The 25,645-nt window shown below is 53.0% G+C and overlaps 1 protein-coding gene across 5 annotated transcripts in view; it reads right to left on the minus strand.

Annotated features, from left to right (window-relative positions):
- The window catches only part of PAX7 (paired box 7), a 116,796-nt gene that overhangs the window by 73,647 nt on the left and 17,504 nt on the right, over positions 1–25,645 (minus strand). For all 5 annotated transcript variants that reach the window (XM_032962046.2, XM_032962047.2, XM_032962045.2 and 2 more), the window contains exon 4: positions 19,324–19,464. In XM_032962046.2, coding sequence (XP_032817937.1) covers positions 19,324–19,464 — 141 coding nt within the window. The remainder of the gene's footprint in view (positions 1–19,323; positions 19,465–25,645) is intronic.

Raw genomic sequence — 25,645 nt, forward strand, 5'->3', positions numbered from 1 at the left:
TTATCAGTGGTGTAGTAACTACATTATCAGTGGCGTAGTGATGACATTATCAGCTCAGGGGGTATGACAATCGGTCAGGTGGGGCCCCAGTATTTGATTTGTCTCTTCGCACGCTCGCACCAAGGCGATTCTAGAGCGTGCGAGTATTGCTGTTCTTTAACACTGTTGTTGAAGACAAATCCCATGGTGGTTGTGAAGGAGACCCCAACTCATAGTTGTGACCACCCTAACACGCTGGTGAAGCCACCACGAACCGCGAGCCTGGAACTCGAGAATGTCACACTGTGGACGTTCGCCACTCGGCTTTTCTCGAACGTCAGGCGGACAGCAACGAACAGCACTTCATCAAAGTTGTACGGCAACACACGAGAGAGTGAACGCGTTCCTGCACACCCTCCTGTCTCTTATACTGACCAGCGTGGTGAAGTATGGTCAAACATTCCCCCATGACCGGCACGGCGTAGAAGGAGGCCTTCATCCAGCAGTGGATTGGCAAAGGCTGAACAATCGTGTGCTCATTCACGAAGCTGCCGTGAGCCATTTATGTTGCGTGAGTCACAATTCATCGATGGATCTGCGGCGAAAGTTCGATTATGGACGGGAGACCTCTCCGTCGTGATTAGATTCAAGAATCGATCATTCTGTTTGCCACTGTGAGCAAATATAGCGGGCTCTAGTGGGCCGGTTCGGCTCGCGCGAACCCAGACAACCCACACACACAGCTCTGTAGACGAATCGATAAAACGTCGATTACAGTAATCGATGCATCGTGAACCCCGATAGCTACACAGCCACTGATTATGACAAACACGATTTCCGTAGCATCAACATGCAGACAAGTCCACCTATTTTGTTCCCTCCAGATATAAAATGAAAATATGTTTCAACACATCCCATCAGCGGCGCGGCCGTCCTCCTCAGGTTGAACAATTTCAGCAGCGTCAGCTCAACACAAACCAAAACCACGGAGCGCGGTTCGACATTCGGTGTTTCATCAGCAGCACAGGCGGAGTCCGGGCTGCTTGCTCTGCTTGACTTGATGCTGCCGGTGAACTGCCGGATGTTCACGGGCACTGCCCCCCCCCTCTGTGTGCCTCTGAGTATTGAACACACGATTCCAACCTGCTTGTGGCCAATACTCTTGACTAAGTAAGGTAAGCCGCGAGCGAAGAGGCTGGCTCGGCGAGTCTGAAGGCTCGTTAGTCAGGAGGCTCCTGCCGCGTTCGGGATGCTCGCTCCAGCTGCCTGTCGCGTTGCGTGTCGCGAGGAATGTTTTGACGTCGACCACTCTGCGCCCGAGTCTGTCGGGACGAGCCCGCCCCGCATAGCCAATGGTCGTGTGGCGTAAGTGGGGCGGGGAGAGACAGCGGAATGATGGTGGTGGGGTGTGGGGACGAGGAAGAGGAGACACCACGACGAGGTATGGTCGCGGTGGTGAAGCTGTTGGGGGATTGGGGTGGGTTCGGCGGTGGGTAGGGAGGGCCGGGCCCCTGTAGGATCGAGCCTCGGCTCAGTAACAGAGGCTCGATCTCTGGGCAGAATTAATCCACTTTCAATGCGTGCGAGCGCGCGTGACGCGCATTGGTTCGCTTATCGCGCCCGAACAAGCGCAAGCATCATGGGGGGGGGGGGAGGAGGGGATTTGGGCAAAGAGCAAAACACGAGAGGAGAAAGCCCCACGGCCTCGCCTCCCACCCCCGCGACGTGTTTGCTTGTTGGTTTATTTGACGACGCGTCACCGTCATCATTGTATCAGTCACAATTGCCGTCAACCGAATCCACGTGTTCTCTCCGCCATTATAGTCACCGTCGAAATCGTACTTTTGAATTGCCGTCATCGTCACCAGAGTCGTCATCAGCTGCATCGTCATTATCATCATCAGCAGCAGAATCATCATCATCAGTGGCGGCATAGAGGTTGTAATCGCTGTCAACCAAATCGTTATGATCGTCATCGCCGTCACCACAGCATCACGGCGAGTCACCCGCCTCGCCACGATGGTTCCCCGCGGCCACGCGGCGTGAGAGTACGCGTGTATTTGGTATTTGTTTGCTGTATAATCCTTCCTCTCCTGAACGCTAATCTCATAAATCCCACGCCCACTTTTCAAAAAGTGCCGCTGACGACGAGGCCGGCGACAATGAACGCCGCGGTGAACGCCTTGACGCGTGAACCGCACGGGTTGCACCGCTCACGAATTATGCCGCGAACCTACAAACTCCACAAGCAACCACAACCCGCCACGACAACTACGACATTCATAATTAACCCCGGCCACAACCTCCAACAACCACAAACATCACTCACTTCCCACAGCGAGAGCCTGCGTCCAACAATGGCCAGCAACATGCACGACCAGTCGCGAGCACACCACCTCCTGTCGACAGCCGCGCCGTGTCGAATCACCCACCACGGCCGGCATCTCTCCCCATCAACAACAACAACGGGGATCTCGTATCAGCAACCTCGCCCGCACCATCCACAGAGCCTCCCTCCCCAACCACATCGCTCACGGCCGAGCCTCCTCCCCCATCAGCCGCACCAACTGCGCGCGATTCCAAAAAAAAACCTCTCGCCAGCAAACTTTTCCAGCCCCCCCGCCCGCCTTCCCCGCCTCAACAGAAGCCCCGCAAGCGCGACTTGACCCTCAGCGGCTACGGAGGAGCACGGCTGCGTGGCTGCGCTGCAGAAAGCCTCCGTCTCTCCCTTGTCGTGTGATCTTCTGTCCGCGCAGCCATCAGATGCTCCGTGCGTGTTTAATTGGTTTGAGTTGCCACAACTTTGTACGGCGGAGATCACGCGGCGAGGACTTTTGGCTATACGCGTGGCAGAGGCGTACCATCATTATCTTTCTCATTGAAAGTTAAATGTGAAATATTATCTTTGGGAGGCACTTGGCGAGAAAAAAAGTTTGGTTTGATGGATGTCGTAGTGCGGGCAGTGAAACTCGCGTGGGTGGCTGGGCTGGCAGGAGCGGGTGGATGGCGAGAGGGTGGGGGAGGGCCTTTTCACTTGAGTAATACTCCACGTTTCATTGTTTAAGGAATTTATCTGAGATAGCGCCTCTCTCGCCACGTAAAAGCGCGCGGAATTTCACGCCATTTCCAAAACGTGGCTCGGGCACACGCAGCCGAGATAAAGGCCCCCATCAGAAAGCGGCGTTTAATTAAAAAATATATAACTCGCTGCGATGCGCCCGAGAGATGAGCAGCAGCAGCCTCCTCCTACTGCCTTCCCCGCCGGCGCTCGCGGCGATGAGGACATTGTGTGTGTGTGTGATAGCCTCTCCGAGCGAGGAGCGGGGAGGAGGAGTTGCATGCGAGCTGCGCCCGAGGCAACTCGGTGCAACTCTTTTCAAGATGAAAGTGAGAAGAAATAAAAAGGCTCAATTTTAATCTGCTGCTCGACCAACCCTCCTTGGCTCAACAAGGCGCTCCCTCCTCTCTCCCTCTCCTCTCTCTCTCTCTGCCCCTCGCGCGAGGAGCGATTGAAACGTGGGGCAGTGAGCGGTGCCCCAGGCGTTGGTTTGCTGCTGCCCGGCACAAGGGAGCGCTTTGAGAAGAGGAGGGGGTGCGGGGCAGGAGGGCAGGGGCGGGGGAAGCAGGCAGGGAGGGGGCCGCTCACGCTGCCCTGGATCCCCTCGCCTGGCCCGCGGGTTACCCCGACGTCAGCAAGTGTCACGGGGTCGGCTCACAGAAAACATTTAGACGGAGTGGTGGGATTGGGGAAGGAGGGAGGGAGCGGGTACGATTCAACTCTTTACCCCCTCCACCACATCAACTCTACCTTAAACTATCTTCATCACGAGCCTTGCTCCATCCACTGTTGGATGAATGTCCCTCTTTGTTCAGATTAATATCAAACGCCCCTGATGCCATCTACCTATCTAATAGCCGCGGTGGCCGCGGAAGCGAGCTCGGATTTCGCGGGTTCGTAGCGATGCAGTGGCCTGCGCCGCTCGGCATTGCAGCGGTGTGCGTGGCTGTGCCGACCTGACACAGATGCCGCTAATCCGGCACAGATTCCCATCCCGAGGAATCTGAAATTGCTTTGGTCCCGCGCGGAGGCGGCAGTGCATTCATTTAAATCAATAGAGAGCAGCAGCGCGCGTGGCCTCGGGGCCATTAGCAATCGTGACATGCACGCGCTAAGCCCTCCACGTATCTTCCCGGTGTCTCACTCTCCCCACAACACTTCCATCATGATTGCCCACGGGGGGTCGAGAGGGGGGTGGGGATTGGGTGGCGGGGAGGGGAGGGGGCGGCGGTGGGGTGGTGATGTTGAAGCCGCTACTCAGCCACCGCATGCTATATACGTGTAACGAGTTCTAATTATATGACATTGGAAGCACGTGGTCAATCCACTGCTGGATCAGGTGACTCCCATCATGCCACGTCGTACGTCTCGGTGGTACAGTATTTGATGGCCATACTTCGCCATGGTGGTCAGTGCGGGATGGTGAAAGGAGGTGGATTGTGGGGTGAGAGCGCAGTCTGGGTTCAGATATCAGTGGCTGTCACCGAGAGTCGGAGCCGGGAATCCAACTCCGCTCGCTGGATTCGTAACGTGGTGCGTTATATCGTAGAATGTACAAACACTATCGTATGATGATAATCGTAATAACATATCACCGGCCATAGAGTAAGTTAGTAAAGTGTCTTCTAAAGATAATGAAAACTCACCACATGAGTCAAATACAACACTGCAGCCTTAAAAAGAGGATATAGAACTACAGACGTTTCGGGCAATGGCTCTTACATAACTTTTCCTTTTAAGGCCGTAGTGCTGTTATTAACACGGAACGTGTTGAGTTGTTGTTTGTGCACCGCTGTCAACGCAGCAAGGCTGTTCTATATGGACTAGAGCGCTGAACCTCGTCAAATATTGTGACCTTTGTCGGGTTTGAACCCAGCTATGCCAGGTGTGCGGCGCTGACAGTGTTGAATGGCGTTCGATGCAAACCGGAGAGCAGAGTTCAAATCTGGACATAAACCGCGTCGGGAGTGCCCTGCCCCCCCCCCCCCCCAGAACGGATGGGCGAGAGAGATCGTCTCACTTTGACTCTCTCTCTCGACCGCTTCCCAGTGGAGATGTAGAACGTGTTTCTTTGTCGACTCGCGTCCGTCTGTAACGGGGTGGGTCAGGGGTCAGGACAGAGCTCTCGTCGAGTCGATCCGAGATGATGAACGCAACTCCGGTGCCTTGCCTGGAACATTGACCCAAGCGTCAGTGCCGGCAACTTGGGACGAGCGAAATACAAAACAAAAACCAGCGCTAAAATGACTCATCGCAGAATACGTGGACGGATTTTGGGCACGGCAGCTACCCCCCGCCGGCTTCCGTACTGTTAATTCGGTGCATTGATGAACAAACAAACATCGATTGATTGATGGACTGAAACGTGCGTTGTAAATCTGCACGGAATCCTTGCGGTGTGAGTGTGACGCTGGAGCCAATATAAAGCGTCAGACGCCCGGTACCAATTACTCCGGTATCTAGCAACGGTGTATATATATTATGTGTATATATACTATGAGTACATACACTATGTGTATGTATATATAACCAATAAATCTCGTTTACATGGCTTTGACACGCGCGTCGTTTTAACTCCATAATGCTTGTCCGGTTAAAATGACTGCTGCCTGTAACGCGTTACGAATTGACAAGTGGTGTCGCGTTCAGGTTTAGCCGTGGCGACAGCGCCGTAGCCCGCACGTGCGCGCGCGTCAACACCACACGTGTTGTCGTGTCGGTGAACAACACCGCACGTGTTATCGTGTCGGTGAACAACACCGCACGTGTTATCGTGTCGGTGAACAACACCACACGTGTTGTCGTGTCGGTGAACAACACCACACGTGTTGACGTGTCGGTGAACAACACCACACGTGTTGTCGTGTCGGTGAACAACACCACACGTGTTGACGTGTCGGTGAACAACACCACACGTGTTGTCGTGTCGGTGAACAACACCACACGTGTTGTCGTGTCGGTGAACAACACCACACGTGTTGTCGTGTCGGTGAACAACACCACACGTGTTGTCGTGTCGGTGAACAACACCGCACGTGTTATCGTGTCGGTGAACAACACCGCACGTGTTGTCGTGTCGGTGAACAACACCACACGTGTTGTCGTGTCGGTGAACAACACCACACGTGTTGTGGTGTCGGTGAACAACACCACACGTGTTGTCGTGTCGGTGAACAACACCGCACGTGTTGTCGTGTCGGTGAACAACACCGCACGTGTTGTCGTGTCGGTGAACAACACCGCACGTGTTGTCGTGTCGGTGAACAACACCGCACGTGTTGACGTGTCGGTGAACAACACCACACGTGTTGTCGTGTCGGTGAACAACACTACACGTGTTGTGTCGGTGAACAACACCACACGTGTTGTCGTGTCGGTGAACAACACCACACGTGTTGACGTGTCGGTGAACAACACCACACGTGTTGACGTGTCGGTGAACAACACCACACGTGTTGACGTGTCGGTGAACAACACTACACGTGTTGACGTGTCGGTGAACATCACCACACGTGTTGTCGTGTCGGTGAACAACACCACACGTGTTGTCGTGTCGGTGAACAACACCGCACGTGTTATCGTGTCGGTGAACAACACCGCACGTGTTGTCGTGTCGGTGAACAACACCACACGTGTTGTCGTGTCGGTGAACAACACCACACGTGTTGTGGTGTCGGTGAACAACACCGCACGTGTTGTCGTGTCGGTGAACAACACCGCACGTGTTGTCGTGTCGGTGAACAACACCGCACGTGTTGTCGTGTCGGTGAACAACACCGCACGTGTTGTCGTGTCGGTGAACAACACCGCACGTGTTGACGTGTCGGTGAACAACACCACACGTGTTGTCGTGTCGGTGAACAACACTACACGTGTTGTGTCGGTGAACAACACCACACGTGTTGTCGTGTCGGTGAACAACACCACACGTGTTGACGTGTCGGTGAACAACACCACACGTGTTGACGTGTCGGTGAACAACACCACACGTGTTGACGTGTCGGTGAACAACACTACACGTGTTGACGTGTCGGTGAACATCACCACACGTGTTGTCGTGTTGGTGAACAACACCACACGTGTTGTCGTGTCGGTGAACAACACTACACGTGTTGACGTGTCGGTGAACAACACCACACGTGTTGTCGTGTCGGTGAACAACACCGCGCGTGTTGACGTGTCGGTGAACAACACTACACGTGTTGTCGTGTCGGTGAACAACACCGCACGTGTTGTCGTGTCGGTGAACAACACTACACGTGTTGACGTGTCGGTGAACAACACTACTCGTGTTGACGTGTCGGTGAACAACATCGCGCGTGTTGTCGTGTCGGTGAACAACACCACACGTGTTGACGTGTCGGTGAATAAACGCGACTCGTCAGGAAGTGCGACCGGGCACTGCGAAGCTCCTGGATTATCGCACGCACGCCGACAAAGCGCGCACGGTGATTTATTTTGCCATGAATACAAATTCCGTTTGTGAAAGAAAAACCCCCGATATCTATACTCGACCCAAATACATGGACCCATATCGTCAGCCGCTGGAGTGTGCGGACTTTCAACGGAGGAGGAAGAGCAAAACGACCCGAACCCTCACTCTCCTGAAGCCCTTTCGTCGTGCCTGGCGTCCCTCGACATTAGCATTTATCCCCTGAACATCTCACCATCACACGCAAGCGAATGATTTATACTTAATAACTAATCGGTTCAATGTGTTGCTGTGACGTGTCTCTGGACGTGGTGAAACGAGAACGCGGACCGAGTGCGCCCTGGGGGCTCGTGGCTCGTGGCGCCTCGGGTCGGGTGAGCTCAGAGCGGGGCGGACCGCGGGTGACGTCCACGCCGAGTCCGGCTCTCCTCCCCCCCCCCCCAGTCCCCGCCACCACAGCAACGCAAACGCAGCCCCCGTTCAGCACACACTGCAGTAGTTGTTGTAGCGACGACAATGCGCTTTGTTTATCCCCGGGGAAGATTAACCGAGTCTCGAGACTCTTCTCTCGTTAAGGAGGGGCGAGTCCCGCACTCGGTACAAGGTTCGTGCGCGCGGTGTTCACTCAAACGGGCCCGGTTTGTCCACTCGCGTCCACCGCCCTCCCACCCCCCCCCACCCCCCAGCTCAGCCCTGTGTCGCCATTCTCAAGGAACGCGTTAAGTCGCTGAAAAGCGCAGCGCGTCGCGCAGAGGACGCAGTGGCGAGGCGCGGGGTCGCCCCGCACAATGCCGCGCCCACTGCGCCTGCCGGGTACACCGAGCGTGCCGAGATTGAGTAGGGGGGGGGTGTGGGAGGATGAGGAGGGGGGGGGTCGCCCTTAAAGGAATTTTCAATTTTATCTCCCTAAGCCTATAGAGAAGTAATTAGGGGCCGCGAGGCTGTGGCGGAGAAGTCGGGCGAAAGATCGCGGCGCTCCGCGAGCGCGGGGAGGCGGCGGCGGTGGCGGCGGCGGCGGCGCGGTCCGGGCTCACGCCGCGGTCCGGGCTCACGCCGCCGCCTCCGCGGCCGCCGCCTTTGTGCTGCTCGCCAAGCCACTTGGGTATCTCATTACAACTTCAAATACTCGCCCGCGCGATCCCTCATCACCACCACCACCATCACCACCACCACCACAACCCTCGCCACGCACCGAACGGCGTGGCCGGACCTCGCTCGCCCTGGCGGGCTCTGAGATCGCTGCTGTTGCTGTTGTTGTTATTTGCGTTGTTGCCGGGTGCTGTTGTTGGTGTTGGTCGCGGTGGTGGCAACGGTGGTGTTAAATCGCGCGTGAGCGTTACGCGTTAAAATGCCTCTCGCTTACACGGAGACAGCGATGAGTCATCGACACGTCGAAACCCGCGCAGAGTATCGTTTCTGTTGAACCACTGCTGTTTAAATGATGCCCTCCTAGAATGTCGTGTGGCTGATGGGATGTGTAAAAAAACCCACGTGGACGGACAAAAGGAAGCGCACTGTCTGTGAGAGTGGACCAATCGCACGCGCGCTGAGCGACCAGGGAGTCGTTCGCTGTGAACTCCACGCAAAGGCGCAGCCCTGCAATCTACGTGCCCACGCACTGCTGAACTCGAGAGGGAACGCGGCCAACTCTTCCGAATTGGGCAGGCGCGCGGCGTGAGAGTCGGGGGTGACCCACCACGCTTGACCCCACCACGTGCGGTGGTGAAAGGGGATTTGGAGGTGGAATTGAATCGTCCACCTATGAATTGCAAGTCCAGTGTGCTACGCTAACCGTTACCCAAAACGACAGCTCCTCCGGGTTAACTCGTCCGTTTGTTCATCATCAACAGCAGCAGCAGCGACACAGCCTCAGGTGTCGCTGCACGGGCACCCCGGGGCCTGGCGGCGCTGCTCTCTCGCCGCTGGCCCGCGCCCCTCCACCGCGGCCGCGGCGTTTGATTCGCGGCCTAAACAGAGGCCGGATTTTGAAGCCTCCCCGGACAAAAGCGAACGTTTTGTTACAGAAAGCGGCGCCATTCCTTTCACGAGCGACTGCGGGGGGAAAAAAAGGGGCAGCGATAAAAGCGACAAAACGAGTCGCGCGGCGGGGGAGTGCTGAATAATTCATCTCTCATTGGCACCCCCCCCCCCCCCGCTTCTCCTGCAGGGGCCCCCGCCTTTTGTGAGCTCATTTTTACTCCCCCCCCCCACCCTCTTCACCACCACCACCACCACCCGACTTATTTAACCCCCCCACCGGTCCACCCCCTCCCTCCTAACCTCCCCCCCTCCCTCCCACGGCAGATCCTCCTCCTCCTCCTCCCAGCTTCTTTAAGGAATTTTGTGTGAGCAGTCAAACTACGGCTGCGGCCTCCGCCGCTGGCCGCCGCCGCCGCACGGGTTCAATGGACGAGCGCTGCGCCCATTGTGGCTGCAAGTTCATCGTCAAGTTGGAGCCGTGCGCCCGGGAACACGAGGGGGGGCCCTCTCTCCTGCTGCTCCCTCTCGCTCGCTTTATCCGCATTTCGCTCACTCCTCCTCCGCCCTCTCACCCCCCCCCCCCCAATCCTCCACGCCCCCCCCCCCCCGTCTACCCCCTTCCTCACATGTTGTGGTTGCGGCACCCCGGCACCTCTGGTTTGATCACCTAATTGGAAAGTCGAGTAAACCCCAAGAGATACGCAGAGACCCATAGAGATTCATTGAGACCCATAGGGATACGTTGTCAACCATGGAGATGCACAGAGACCCACAGAGATGCATTAAAGACAAGCCACAGTCGTGCCAGTGTGGCCATGCAACCCACACTACGGACCGCGCAGTAAACCCGCTGTGATCTACGGCTCCTTCAACCCAGGAGGAGGAGGAGGAAGAGCGACACGAACTCTCTCTGTGCTGAAGCCCTCTCGTCGTGGCCAGCAGCAGCAGACCTCGACATTGGCATCGAGCGCCTGAACAGCATCGCTGCTGCTGCTGCTGCAGCTGCCATCACGCGCAAGGAGAGCGCAGCAGTATTGGGAGAGTGAGTTGGGGCGATGGTCGCGGCAAGTCTCGGGGAGGGAGGGAGACTGCGAGGAGGAGGCGAGAGGGGGAGGGAGGAGGAGGAGCAGCAGCAGGAGGAGGAGTGAACAGGAACGCGCATCCGAGTCCAGCCGTAGTGGGAGTAGAAGTCGTGGCGAAAGCGCGGCGCGGTCTGTGCGAGGGCATCACGCGACCACTCTTACCACGTGCACAAAGACAAAGATCCCCCGTATAGGCTTCAACAGACTGTTAAGTGCTGTTAGCGAGCCCTGATGAAGGCCAGAATGGTGCACAAGGGAGTGGGTGGCCAACACCACGCCCGGCCACCTTTGTCTTCCCGTTTACACATCGCCACAGGAACTCATTTGAGGCTGAGTCGACATAGTGGATGCCCAGAACTGGTTCTGATAGTCGTTACTGATCTTGGTGGCCATAAGCGGGAAACAAACTCTGGTGGCCGGGTTCGTAGTGCAGCGTCCAAACCGCTGCTACACTACCGCTCCACACACACCACGTGTGCCCACACGCACATGATCCATGCGCACACACACACACATTTGATACAACGTGATGGACTAACGTTTCGTGCCTTGCCCCTTATCCAGTACGCACGTGTACTGCAGGCAATGCAAACGTAAGCGGATAAAACGGCACTCAACGCGTTCGTGAATAACTCTGTGTCTGGCCGTTCAAGTAAACATATATTATGGGCGTCGTTTCGCTACGAAGAGAGAGCGAGCTATACTGAACGCGCAGATGGCTGCGCGTTAATCTGAAACCATGCCGATCGTACAGCGTATCGACAAGTCCAAGGCGATCCATTTACAGATACCCCACTGACTGTTTTCGGCCCTCTTCCTTTATTCTCAACAGCTCCATGGCTCGTGGAGAAGAGTCGTGGAGAAGAGTTGAACGACCTCCTTTAGGCGAGGTCGGTGGGAGAAACAGCGTGGCTATTTTAGTGGGGTATCTGTAAATGGATCTCACCCTGTGAATCTCGTAGATGCTATTTTTTATGTAAACGTACCGATCTACTTTTGCGTATACACCTGTGCGTGTATATGTATATACACACACACACACCGATCACACGCGTATGTATATATACACGCGTCCAAATGCTCTTAGAGTTTGATTGCTTTTTATCGGCTTTAGCGTCACACTCCACGGGAAGCGAATCACAGGGCCGTGCTATGATGCATCGACGTTGGGTAACCGCTTCAGAGTGACTTTGGCTCTTTAAAATAGCTCGCCCTCATTTTTTGGTGTAAACATTTTGGTTTTGGGGATAATTGTTTGTCTACATGTTATGCGCATGCAGTCGAATCCATTGTGAAAAACAATTACACTATTGTGGCCTTCTACAACATCGTAAACTGCACTCGACTCGGCCACGATCGTCAATGTGCATTAGAGTCACAGATTGAAAATATCAGAAAGACGCAACCATTATCATAATGATCAATATACTGCTGGGTGGAGGAAGGCCTCCATAGTTTTACAACACAATTTCCCAAATTACAAAGCATTTCACTCGACAATAAACCCAAATATCCAATGACAAGCGATGCAAATTCTACATTCCCATTCCGGAGATAAGTCTGGTCCGTAGGACAACTACCGATGGACTTCTTACAAAGTGGTACGCAATTGTATCGACCGCGAAGGGATGATGACAGTGAATCATCCCCCGCCCCTGTCTCACAATTATAACTCACAGCCTCTGAACTAACCGCGCGTCGTTGTGATGATGGTGATGATGATGTTGGTGGTGATGATGGTATTGGTGGCAATGATGGTGTTGGTGGTGGTGATGGTGTTTGTGATGATGATGGTGTTGGTGATGATGATTATGGTGGTGATGATGGTGGTGATGATGGTGATAATGGTGGTGGTGATGATGGTGATAAGTGTGACACAGCCTCCACGTGGCCCTGTGAACCCGAGACTGTCCTTGACGCTCTAATTAGGGTAATTGCGTGAGAGGCGCCCCCCCCCACCTCCTTCTCGAACTCCCGCTGCCCCCCGCGGCGCGATAACAGATTTTAATCGCCGATGACCCCCCCCGCCTCCCCTCCCCCTTGCGAGCGGCTCCCATTGCCGCGTGGGATCAAGCGGTCCCGGTCAGGGGTCAGGGCTCCCGGACTCCCGTGAGTCCACGTCCAGTTTGATGGTGCAGTCAGAGTCAGCAGGAACCCATTCACTCCGCTCACTCGGCGGTACCGTCACCCCCCCCCCCCCCGTCACTCCTCTAACGCGACTACCACAGGACACGGTTCCCGTGAACGTCACTTCGTGCATTCCTCCGCCCGTGTTGAGGACCCGGTTCTCGTTCTGCCAGTGAAGTTTTCCTCCAACCCGCAATTGCACGCGCGGCGAAGTTCCGCTCAGACCACCAGGGCGCTCAGCTGCAGACTCTGCAGAGGCAACTCCACACAGCGCGCTGCGGGGGTCCCAAGCGTTCCGCACAGCGGGTTCCCGTGTCCGCCTGCTCGTGCGTCTGCCTCTTCGTCTGCCTCTTACATTTGTCCGTCCGTTCGTCTGTCTGTCTGTCCCTCTGTTCGGATCTCCATCTGTTCGTCTGTCCACTTGTCCGTCTGTCTATCGATCTGTCTGTATGTTCGCCAGGCTGTCTGTCTGTGGATCTGTCTGTCTGTTCGCCACGCTGTTTGTCCGTCCATCCGTCTGTCTGTTCGATAGCCTGTCTGTCAGTTCGCCAGTCTGTCTGACTAAAATAAAAAATACCTTTTTTACTTTAACCACAAACACCTTCACGGGTCGTTGAGAACGTCTACACCACATCGGCTTCATCGTCGCCATGGTGCGGGACTCCAACGCGTGAGAAATTTCCTTTAAAAAAACGCTCAGCGGTTTCCCCTGAAGGAGAGCAGCGCCCGACTGGGCGAGCCGCCGTGCGCGGTGTGCACTCCGGCTCGGAGGAATCGCTACAGCGGCCGCCCCAGTGAATACTGCCGGCGTTTAATAACCGCGACAACACCCGTCCGCGCCGTCTCCTTCACTTGCAGCGGACGTTAAAGACGTTAAAGATCCCGTGACGGCATTCGCAAGAGTGAGGCCATCGCGTGCCAGTGGCATCAGTGTCCAAATTTGGCGAAATTCGAAAATGACACCGCAAACGATCACTTGGGATCACACGCGTGCACACAGCAGCAGCAGCTATCATCGCCCCCTACTGGTGGACCAATGCCCCCGGGACACGCTTGCAAATAAGACTCATTCTGGTCTCCCTGGTCACACAAAATCAACAAGAAACGCATTGATGAGAATGCCCACGAGAGGTGGGCAATCGATTACCATCAATGAACTCGGTGCAATCACCTCTCACTTACGATTGACACATCACCAACATGCACACCAATAACATCGAGTGCATCTACAACGGTCACCCGAATAGCCTTTAACAGACTGCTGTTAGCGAGCACCTATTAAGGCCGGCACGGTAGCACACGAGGGGATGGGTGGCAGGCACCACGCCCGACCGCCTTTGTTTCCCCAGTGGCGATGTTTACACACCGCAACAGATACTCATTTGAGGCTGAGCCGACCTAGGGGAGGCCGGTTGAAATAATCAGCGGGAATCGAACTCGGGTCGCTGGGTTTGTAGCACAGTGTCCTAACCACTGCGCCACCGCTCCCCAAATACGCACAGTCACATTTGTATAATATAAATAACTCAATGAACGTGCAGATAACGAGCTTCCTTCCCGCATTTGTCTCTCCGCACCACAACAAACTACGCGTTTTTTTACACATCCCATCAGCCACGCGAACTTCTTGCTGCAATGTTTCGGCAGCAGTATTAGGATCAACACGCAGGCGAATAACGCTGGGCCGGCTTCGGCACTCAAGTGTCCCGTCGTGAGCAGAGTGGGACTCGCTTGAACGGCCCTTGCTGGTGGCAGGGGATTGTTTAGAGAGGCGGCCAGAGTGACAGCCCCCCCTGTGCCACGCGGGGCTCATTGGACAAGTCGAGGAGAATTCGCCAGCGAAATGAGAAGCCGCGTGTCCACACTGCGCCTGCATCGCCGCGCTCACTCGAGCTGCCGATACCACTGCCACTGGCCCCACCCCCCCCCCGAGCGAGCCGCCACGCTGAGTCCAGGTCCGCATGTGGTGGGGTGAAGTGTGGGTACTCCTACCTTGTTGTATGCGCCGATGTCGATAAAGTTATACATATGATGGTCACACACCACGCGTATACACACACACGCACCTAACGGATTCTGTATAATATAGATAACTCAAAGCACTTGTCAACAACACTATGGTCTTAAAATAAATATATCATTGGTGACGTTTCGGGCAATGACTCTTGATAGCACGTCACGTGCTGTGCGTTGAATGCGTTTTGTTTGTTGTCTGTGCTTGGGCCCAACGCAGCAGCATCCATCACCACCAAATACATTGTTTCATTACCGGATTATAAGCCCCCCCCCCGCCCTGCACGTACACACATGATTGATTACACATACAGGGGGTGTAAAGTGCGTCTTGAACGCTCACACTGCGAGTAGTTGTTGGTTGTTGTTGTTGTTTGTTTTTGTTGTGTTGATGAGAAACTGCGTGCCGAACTGAGGGAGCATCCCCGATGCAAAGACAAAGCTCCCCCGTCTAGCTTTTACAGGCTGTTGGGACAAGTGCTGTTAGCGAGTAGCACCTGTGATGACCGTCACGTGACGCCCGGCCGCCTTTGCCTCCATCGAGCCGATGTGTTGACACATCGCACCGGGTCGTGAGCGGGGATCGAACTCGAGGCCGCTGCCGTGTTTGTAGCGTAACGAAGCGCGCTAACAGCGACACGCGGACATGGAATCCGTGCCGTGAATGTGCAATGTGTTAATGTGTGCTGAGATACATACTAACACGCACTGACACAGCGTAACGCGCACTTGCAAAGACACAGATCTGCCGTGTAGCCTGGACGGACTGTTGGGCGGTAGGGCACACACTCACACACTGAGACGCACTCACACACTACCAGACATGCACACGAACACACTAACACCCCCGGATAACACGAACGCAAGCACACACACAAACAAACACGCATTCTAACACGTACAAAACACCCTCGCACGCTCTCTCACGTACTTACACCCCCAACCACACACTTAGGCGAACACAAACACAACAGCGAACCACGCACGTGCACACGCATGCATTCTTACACACTCACGCATGCATTCTTACACACTCACTCACACGCACTCACACTCACTCACACGCATGCATTCTTACACACTCACACGCACGCACACTCACTCACACGCATGCATTCTTACACACTCACACTCACTCGCATGCATTCTTACACAATCACACGCATGCATTATTACACACTCACTCACACGCATGCATGCATTCTTACATACTCACACGCACTCACACTCACACCGACACAATCAGCATGCACGGACGAACAACATAGGCGCTAACACCCTCATACAAAGACAAAGATTCCCCGTATAGTCGAAAGAGATTGTTGGGGCAAGTTCTGTTGGCGAGCACCTATGAAGGCCGGCACGGCGCACGAGGGGGTGGATGGCTAGAATCACGCCCGGCCGCCTTTGTCTCCCCGGCGGCGATGTTTACACACCGGATCATGTACTTATATAAGGCTGAATAGACCTAGGGGAGGCCCAGAACCGATTCAGACAAGTCACTGGTGTTGGCCGTGAAAGGGAATCGGGTCGCCGGGTTCGTAGCGCAGCCTAGCGCTCGCCACTCACACCCACAACAGGAGACACACACTATAAACAGCGTAGCGCTCACCACTCACTCACTCACACTACAGGAGACACACTATAAACAGCGTAGCGCTCGCCACTCACTCACTCACACCCACTACAGGAGACACACACTATAAACAGTGTAGCGCTCACTCACTCACTCACACCCACTACAGGAGACACACACTATAAACAGTGTAGCGCTCCCTACTCACTCACTCACACCCACTACAGGAGACACACTATAAACAGCGTAGCGCTCCCTACTCACTCACACCCACAACAGGAGACACTATAAACAGCGTAGCGCTCGCCACTCACTCACTCACACCCACTACAGGAGACACACACTATAAACAGCGTAGCGCTCGCTACTCACTCACACCCACAACAGGAGACACCGACTATAAACAGTGTAGCGCTCCCTACTCACTCACACCCACTACAGGAGACACACACTATAAACAGCGTAGCGCTCCCTACTCACACCCACTACAGGAGACACACACTATAAACAGCGTAGCGCTCCCTACTCACACCCACTACAGGAGACACACTATAAACAGCGTAGCGCTCCCTACTCACACCCACAACAGGAGACACACACTATAAACAGCGTAGCGCTCGCCACTCACTCACACCCACTACAGGAGACACACACTATAAACAGTGTAGCGCTCCCTACTCACTCACTCACACCCACTACAGGAGACACACTATAAACAGTGTAGCGCTCGCCACTCACTCACACCCACAACAGGAGACACACACTATAAACAGTGTAGCGCTCGCTACTCACTCACACCCACTACAGGTGACACACACTATAAACAGCGTAGCGCTCGCTACTCACTCACACCCACTACAGGAGACACACACTATAAACAGTGTAGCGCTCACTCACTCACTCACACCCACTACAGGAGACACACTATAAACAGCGTAGCGCTCCCTACTCACTCACACCCACAACAGGAGACACACACTATAAACAGAGTAGCGCTCGCCACTCACTCACTCACACCCACTACAGGAGACACACACTATAAACAGCGTAGTGCTCGCTACTCACTCACACCCACAACAGGAGACACACACTATAAACAGTGTAGCGCTCACTCACTCACTCACACCCACTACAGGAGACACACACTATAAACAGTGTAGCGCTCCCTACTCACTCACACCCACTACAGGAGATACACTATAAACAGTGTAGCGCTCCCTACTCACTCACACCCACTACAGGAGACACACTATAAACAGCGTAGCGCTCGCTACTCACTCACACCCACAACAGGAGACACACACTATAAACAGTGTAGCGCTCCCTACTCACTCACACCCACTACAGGAGACACACTATAAACAGCGTAGTGCTCGCTACTCACTCACACCCACAACAGGAGACACACACTATAAACAGTGTAGCGCTCACTCACTCACTCACACCCACTACAGGAGACACACTATAAACAGCGTAGCGCTCCCTACTCACTCACACCCACAACAGGAGACACACACTATAAACAGCGTAGCGCTCGCCACTCACTCACTCACACCCACTACAGGAGACACACACTATAAACAGCGTAGTGCTCGCTACTCACTCACACCCACAACAGGAGACACACACTATAAACAGTGTAGCGCTCACTCACTCACTCACACCCACTACAGGAGACACACACTATAAACAGTGTAGCGCTCCCTACTCACTCACTCACACCCACTACAGGAGACACACTATAAACAGCGTAGCGCTCCCTACTCACTCACACCCACTACAGGAGACACACTATAAACAGCGTAGCGCTCGCTACTCACTCACACCCACAACAGGAGACACCGACTATAAACAGTGTAGCGCTCCCTACTCACTCACACCCACTACAGGAGACACACTATAAACAGCGTAGCGCTCTCTACTCACACCCACTACAGGAGACACACACTATAAACAGTGTAGCGCTCGCCACTCACTCACACCCACTACAGGAGACACACTATAAACAGCGTAGCGCTCCCTACTCACACCCACAACAGGAGACACACACTATAAACAGCGTAGCGCTCGCCACTCACTCACACCCACTACAGGAGACACACTATAAACATTGTAGCGCTCCCTACTCACTCACTCACACCCACTACAGGAGACACACACTATAAACAGCGTAGCGCTCCCTACTCACTCACACAACAGGAAACACACACTATAAACAGCGTAGCGCTCCCTACTCACACCCACAACAGGAGACACACACTATAAACAGCGTAGCGCTCGCCACTCACTCACACCCACTACAGGAGACACACACTATAAACAGTGTAGCGCTCGCCACTCACTCACTCACACCCACTACAGGAGACACACTATAAACAGCGTAGCGCTCGCCACTCACTCACTCACACCCACTACAGGAGACACACACTATAAACAGCCTAGCGCTCCCTACTCACTCACACCCACTACAGGAGACACACTAAACAGATAATATAATGCTGCTGCGTTGGCAGTGGTTCACAAAGAATAACAACTCAACACGTCCCGTGTCAATATCAACAACACCGCGTGGCCTTACAATGAAAAAAAAATGTAGGTGCACATACTTCCGTTGTAAACGTTTCGGGCAATGGCCCTTCTTCATAACACACAGGCAGAACGGCAATGGGAGACGGAGTGAATGATACCGCGGTTGGAGACTGCGCTACCCTTCTACAACGTGGCCCTGACCATCCGAGTCCCCTGTGTTCACACGTGTGTGCGTGTGTGTGTACTTGTGTGTGTGTATGCGTGTGTACTTGTGTGTGTGTACGTGTGTATGTGTATGCGTGTGTGCGTGTGTGTGTGTGTACGTGTGTGCGTGTGCGTGTGTACGTGTGTGTGTGTGTACGTGTGTGCGTGTGTGTGTGTGTGCGTGTGTGTGTGTACGTGTGTGTGCGTGTGCGTGTGTACGTGTGTGTGTGTACGTGTGTGTGTACGTCTGTGTGTGTATATATGTGTACAGGTGTGTGTGTACAGGTGTGTGTGTACAGGTGTGTGTGTACAGGTGTGTGTACGTGTGCGCGTCCCCGCCCACCTTTGTCTCCCAGGATGCCGTCGATGCTGTGTTTGGCCTTCTTGTCGCCGTCGTCGCCGAAGTCCTTCTTCTCGGCCCCCTCCTCCTCCTCCTCGTCGCGTTTGCCGAACTTGGCGCGCAAGATGCGGCTGATGGAGCTCACTGCGAGCGGCACGGCGGCGGCGGCGCGACACGGCGACAGCAGCAGCGGTAGCAACGACAGCACAGAGACAGCACAGAGACAGCAGCAGAGACAGCAGCAGCACAGAGACAGCAGCACAGAGACATCAGCACAGAGACAGCAGCAGCACAGAGGCAACAGCACAGAGACAGCAGCACAGAGACAGCAGCACAGAGACAGCAGCACAAAGACAGCACAGAGACAACAGCACAGAGACAGCAGCACAGAGACAACAGCACAGAGACAACAGCACAGAGACAACAGCAGCACAGAGACAACAGCACAGAGACAGCAGCACAGAGACAACAACAGCACAGAGAAAGCAGCACAGAGACAGCACAGAGACAGCACAGAGACAGCAGCACAGAGACAACAGCAGCACAGAGACAACACAGAGGCAACAGCAGCACAGAGACAGCACAGAGACAACAGCAGCACAGAGACAACAACAGCACAGAGACAACAACAGCACAGAGATAGCAGCAGCATAGAGACAGCACAGAGACAGCAGCACAGAGACAGCAGCACAGAGACAGCACAGAGACAGCAGCACAGAGACAACAGCACAGAGACAGCAGCTCGGAGACAACAGCACAGAGACAGCACAGAGACAGCACAGAGACAGCAGCACAGAGACAACAGCAGCACAGAGACAACAGCAGCACAGAGACAGCACAGAGACAGCAGCACAGAGACAACAGCACAGAGACAGCAGCTCGGAGACAACAGCACAGAGACAGCAGCTCGGAGACAACAGCACAGAGACAGCACAGCGACAACAGCACAGAGACAGCAGCACAGAGACAACAGCACAGAGACAAAAGTAGTACAGAGACAGCAGCACAGAGACAACAGCACAGAGACAGCAGCACAGAGACAACAGCACAGAGACAGCAGCACAGAGACAGCAGCAGCACAGAGACAGCAGCACAGAGACAGCAGCACAGAGACAGCACAGAGACAGCAGCACAGAGACAGCAGCACAGAGACCACAGCAGTACAGAGACAGCAGCACAGAGACAACAGCAGTACAGAGACAGCAGCACAGAGACAGCAGCACAGAGACAGCAGCACAGAGACAGCAGCACAGAGACAGCACGACCGCCGTTGAGAAGGAGGCGGTGGCGGCGCGCAGTCGCCCCGAGTCGCTCCCCGACGCGGGGCTCTCAGAAGGGCCCGGCCAGGGCGGACAAACTGGAGCGCGAGAAGTCCTCGGCTCGTCAATGTTTAGTTATAAATCATCGCTTTATACGGCGCACATTTATGTCGTGCGCGCGCGCGTGCGTGCGTCTATAGTTGAATTGTGTTTGAGAAATGCGTGGAGATGGTGGTCGGGACTCCCGTCGCGTAAATTCATTCTGCAGTTGTAGTTTTAGTTTCAATCACTTGTTCAAATGTCATTATCTTCATTTGTAATCTTATTTACATTAGTTCGTGCGGACAATAAATTATCCCTCGCGATGGAGTTGTTTTTGTTGTTTCAGTTTGTTGCTGCGAGCGAAGTGCCGCGTGTGTAGTACGATAGCCGCGTGATGACGGCACACACACCACATTTGTAAATCTACAACTTACACAGCGCACATTTATACAATGAATATCGCAACCAGTCAACAGCACACATATATAGACACACATATATATACAATATATGAGCAGTAATTACACGATGCACATCACTGGTACCATGTAGCATACGCTCCTGGCTCTAACAAGTTGCAGCTGTGTTGATGCGAGCGAGTTTTAATGACAGATGTTAATGGGCTGAGTGAGTGATTTATTTGGGAGATCGTTTCGCGTGGAGGAAGCAGCAGCAGCAGCAGCTCTGTGTCTGTACGAGAGAGCGAGGAGAGAGTTCCGACTCGAGTTCTCTCTGCAGGGACACCGCTCATCACCCCCCCCACCCCCCCCATCCAGAATTGACGCCTTTGCCGGGGCGATTCGGCCGTCAACCGATGCCAGTTATTGTAGACATCAACTCGGGATGACTTATCAGAATTACATTTCATATTAGAGCTTGACAAAAATGTATTTTTGTTAAGTGATTACGCGTCATGTATCGCGTGCGTCCGTGTGTGGAGAGGGCGATGAGCACGGGAGACAGGGGGGGGCGCTTTGCGCTCCTCTGCGGCGGCGGCTCCGTTTGGCACGTGTCGGCTCGCGCTGTTCTGCGCGATGACCGCCAAATCGACCACGCGTTTGTTGGTCGTCCGATTTGATTTTTTGGCGGAAATGTTCCGAAAGTCCTCCTGTAGCGGGTCCGGTGGCGCCGCGTAAAACCCCCGGCCGTGTGAATCGTCGAGCCGCTCGCTCGCCGTGAGCGTCCGGCTGCGTCGACTGTCGCGTGCAACGAGTCGCCGAAGCGTGCGCGCAGTCACTCATTGACAACGAGAGACGGGAACATTGGGCCGAGATTCCGCCCGGCCGCAAGTGACCATCTACCGTGTGCACGGGGTATGGAGCCCAGCTACTACCCACAGAGATGATCGTTGCACTAGCTCCAGCATGCACACACACGCGTGTGTACACGCGTGTGTTTACGTGTGTGTGTGTACACACACACACACGTAAACACGTAAACACAATCGACTGTGTTTAAGCGTGGGTGTGCGCGTGGGTGTGCGCGCACGCGTGTGGTTGCAGCCTATAGCAACTCCGTGTCGCATACAGTCTATAGCAACTCGGTGTCGCATACAACCTATAGCAACTCCGTGTCGCATACAGCCTATAGCAACTCCGTGTCGCATACAGCCTATAGCAACTCCGTGTCGCATACAGTCTATAGCAACTCCGTGTCGCATACAGCCTATAGCAACTCCGTGTCGCATACAGTCTATAGCAACTCCGTGTCGCATACAGCCTATAGCAACTCCGTGTCGCATACAGTCTATTGCAACTCCGTGTCGCATACAACCTATAGCAACTCCGTGTTGCATACAACCTATAGCAACTCCGTGTCGCATACAGCCTATAGCAACTCCGTGTCGCATACAGTCTATAGCAACTCCGTGTTGCATACAGCCTATAGCAACTCTGTGTCGCATACAGTCTATAGCAACTCCGTGTCGCATACAACCTATAGCAACTCCGTGTCGCATACAGCCTATAGCAACTCCGTGTCGCATACACTCTATAGCAACTCCGTGTCGCATACAGTCTATAGCAACTCTGTGTCGCATACAGTCTATAGCAACTCCGTGTCGCATACAGTCTATAGCAACTCCGTGTCGCATACAGCCTATTGCAACTCCGTGTCGCATACAGTCTATAGCAACTCTGTGTCGCATACAGTCTATAGCAACTCCGTGTCGCATACAGCATATAGCAACTCCGTTGCATACAGCCTATAGCAACTCCGTGTCGCATACAGTCTATAGCAACTCCGTGTCGCATACAGTCTATAGCAACTCGGTGTCGCATACAGTCTATAGCAACTCCGTGTCGCATACAGCCTATTGCAACTCCGTGTCGCATACAGTCTATAGCAACTCTGTGTCGCATACAGTCTATAGCAACTCCGTGTCGCATACAGCCTATAGCAACTCCGTGTCGCATACAGCCTATATCAACTCATTGTCCATACAGCCTATAGCAACTCCGTGTCGCATTCAGTCCATAGCAACTCCGTGTCGCATTCAGTCCATAGCAACTCCATGTCGCATACAGTCTATAGCAACTCCGTGTCGCATACAGTCTATAGCAACTCTGTGTCGCATACAGCCAATAGCAACTCCGTGTCGCATTCAGTTCATAGCAACTCCGTGTCGCATTCAGTCCATAGCAACTCCTTGTCGCATACAGTCTATAGCAACTCCGTGTTGCATTCAGTCCATAGCAACTCCGAATGGAAACTTCAGAGAGGTCATAGTCGCTGCATGTTAACATCACATTCAGTGGATCGCAACTTGATGTTAAATTCACAATCAATATATCAACTTCATATTCAGCATATAGCAACTGCGTATGTGAACGTCACATATAGTATATAGGAACTTAATGTCAACTTCACGCGTATAGTCTATAGCAACTCCATATGTGCACTTGGTAGAGAGAATATAGGATAGCAAGTTTTGCGTGTGATCTGAATACATCGAGAATTAAACGATATACGCGCACATTCCACATACGGACACTGTAGCAACTCCATGTGAACTCCATATAGTTTAGTCGTGTTTCTAGAGCAACTCCACACACATACAGTCTATAGTAACTCCACACACATACAGTCTACAGCAACTCCACACACATACAGTCTACATCAACTCCACACACATACAGTCTATAGCAACTCCACACACATACAGTCTATAGCAACTCCACACACATACAGTCTATAGCAACTCCACATAGGTACAGTCTATAGCAACTCCACATAGGTACAGTCTATAGAAACTCCACACACATACAGTCTATAGCAACTCCACACACATACAGTCTATAGCAACTCCACACACATACAGTCTATAGAAACTCCACACATACAGTCTATAGCAACTCCACACACATACAGTCTATAGCAACTCCACATAGGTACAGTCTATAGCAACTCCACATAGGTACAGTCTATAGAAACTCCACACACATACAGTCTATAGCAACTCCACACACATACAGTCTATAGCAACTCCACACACATACAGTCTATAGAAACTCCACACATACAGTCTATAGCAACTCCACACACATACAGTCTATAGAAACTCCACACACATACAGTCTATAGCAACTCCACACACATACAGTCTATAGCAACTTCAAACACATACAGTCTATAGCAACTCCACACAAATACAGTCTATAGCAACTCCACATACAGTCTATAACAACTCCACACAGGTACAGTCTATAGCGACTCCACACACATACAGTCTATAGCGACTCAACACATATACAGTCTATAGCAACTCCACACATATACAGTCTATAGCAACTCCACACAGGTACAGTCTAGAAACTCCACACACATACAGTCTATAGCAACTTAACACATATACAGTCTATAGCAACTCCACACACATACAGTCTATAGCAACTCCACACAGGTACAGTCTATAGCAACTCCACACACATACAGTCTATAGCAACTCCACACACATTCAGTCTATAGCAACTCCACACGCATACAGTCTATAGCAACTCCACACACATACAGTCTATAGCAACTCCACACACATACAGTCTATAGCAACTCCACACACATAGTCTATAGCAACTCCACACACATAGTCTATAGCAACTCCACACAGGTACAGTCTAGCAACTCTACACACATACAGTCTATAGCAACTCAACACATATACAGTCTATAGCAACTCAACACATATACAGTCTATAGCAACTCCACACACATACAGTCTATAGCAACTTAACACAGTCTATAGAAACTCCACACACATACAGTCTATAGCAACTCCACACATATACAGTCTATAGCAACTCCACACATACAGTCTATAGCAACTCCACACACATACAGTCTATAGCAACTCCACACACATACAGTCTATAGCAACTCTACACACATACAGTCTATAGCAACTCCACACACATACAGTCTATAGCGACTCCACACACATACAGTCTATAGCAATTCCACACACATACAGTCTATAGCAACTTAACACAGTCTATAGAAACTCCACACACATACAGTCTATAGCAACTCCACACATATACAGTCTATAGCAACTCCACACATACAGTCTATAGCAACTCCACACACATACAGTCTATAGCAACTCCACACACATACAGTCTATAGCAACTCTACACACATACAGTCTATAGCAACTCCACACACATACAGTCTATAGCGACTCCACACACATACAGTCTATAGCAATTCCACACACATACAGTCTATAGCAACTCCACACATATACAGTCTATAGCAACTCCACACATATACAGTCTATAGCAACTCCACACACATACAGTCTATAGCAACTCCACACATATACAGTCTATAGCAACTCCACACACATACAGTCTATAGCAACTCCACACACATACAGTCTATAGCAACTCCACACAGGTACAGTCTATAGCAACTCCACATAGGTACAGTCTATAGAAACTCCACACACATACAGTCTATAGCAACTCCACACACATACAGTCTATAGCAACTCCACACAGGTACAGTCTATAGCAACTCCACACACA

This window comes from Petromyzon marinus, chromosome 28, assembly GCF_048934315.1.
Source record: "Petromyzon marinus isolate PM22_M1 ecotype Great Lakes invasive population chromosome 28, UKy_Petmar_22M1.pri1.0, whole genome shotgun sequence".
NCBI lineage: Eukaryota > Metazoa > Chordata > Hyperoartia > Petromyzontiformes > Petromyzontidae > Petromyzon > Petromyzon marinus.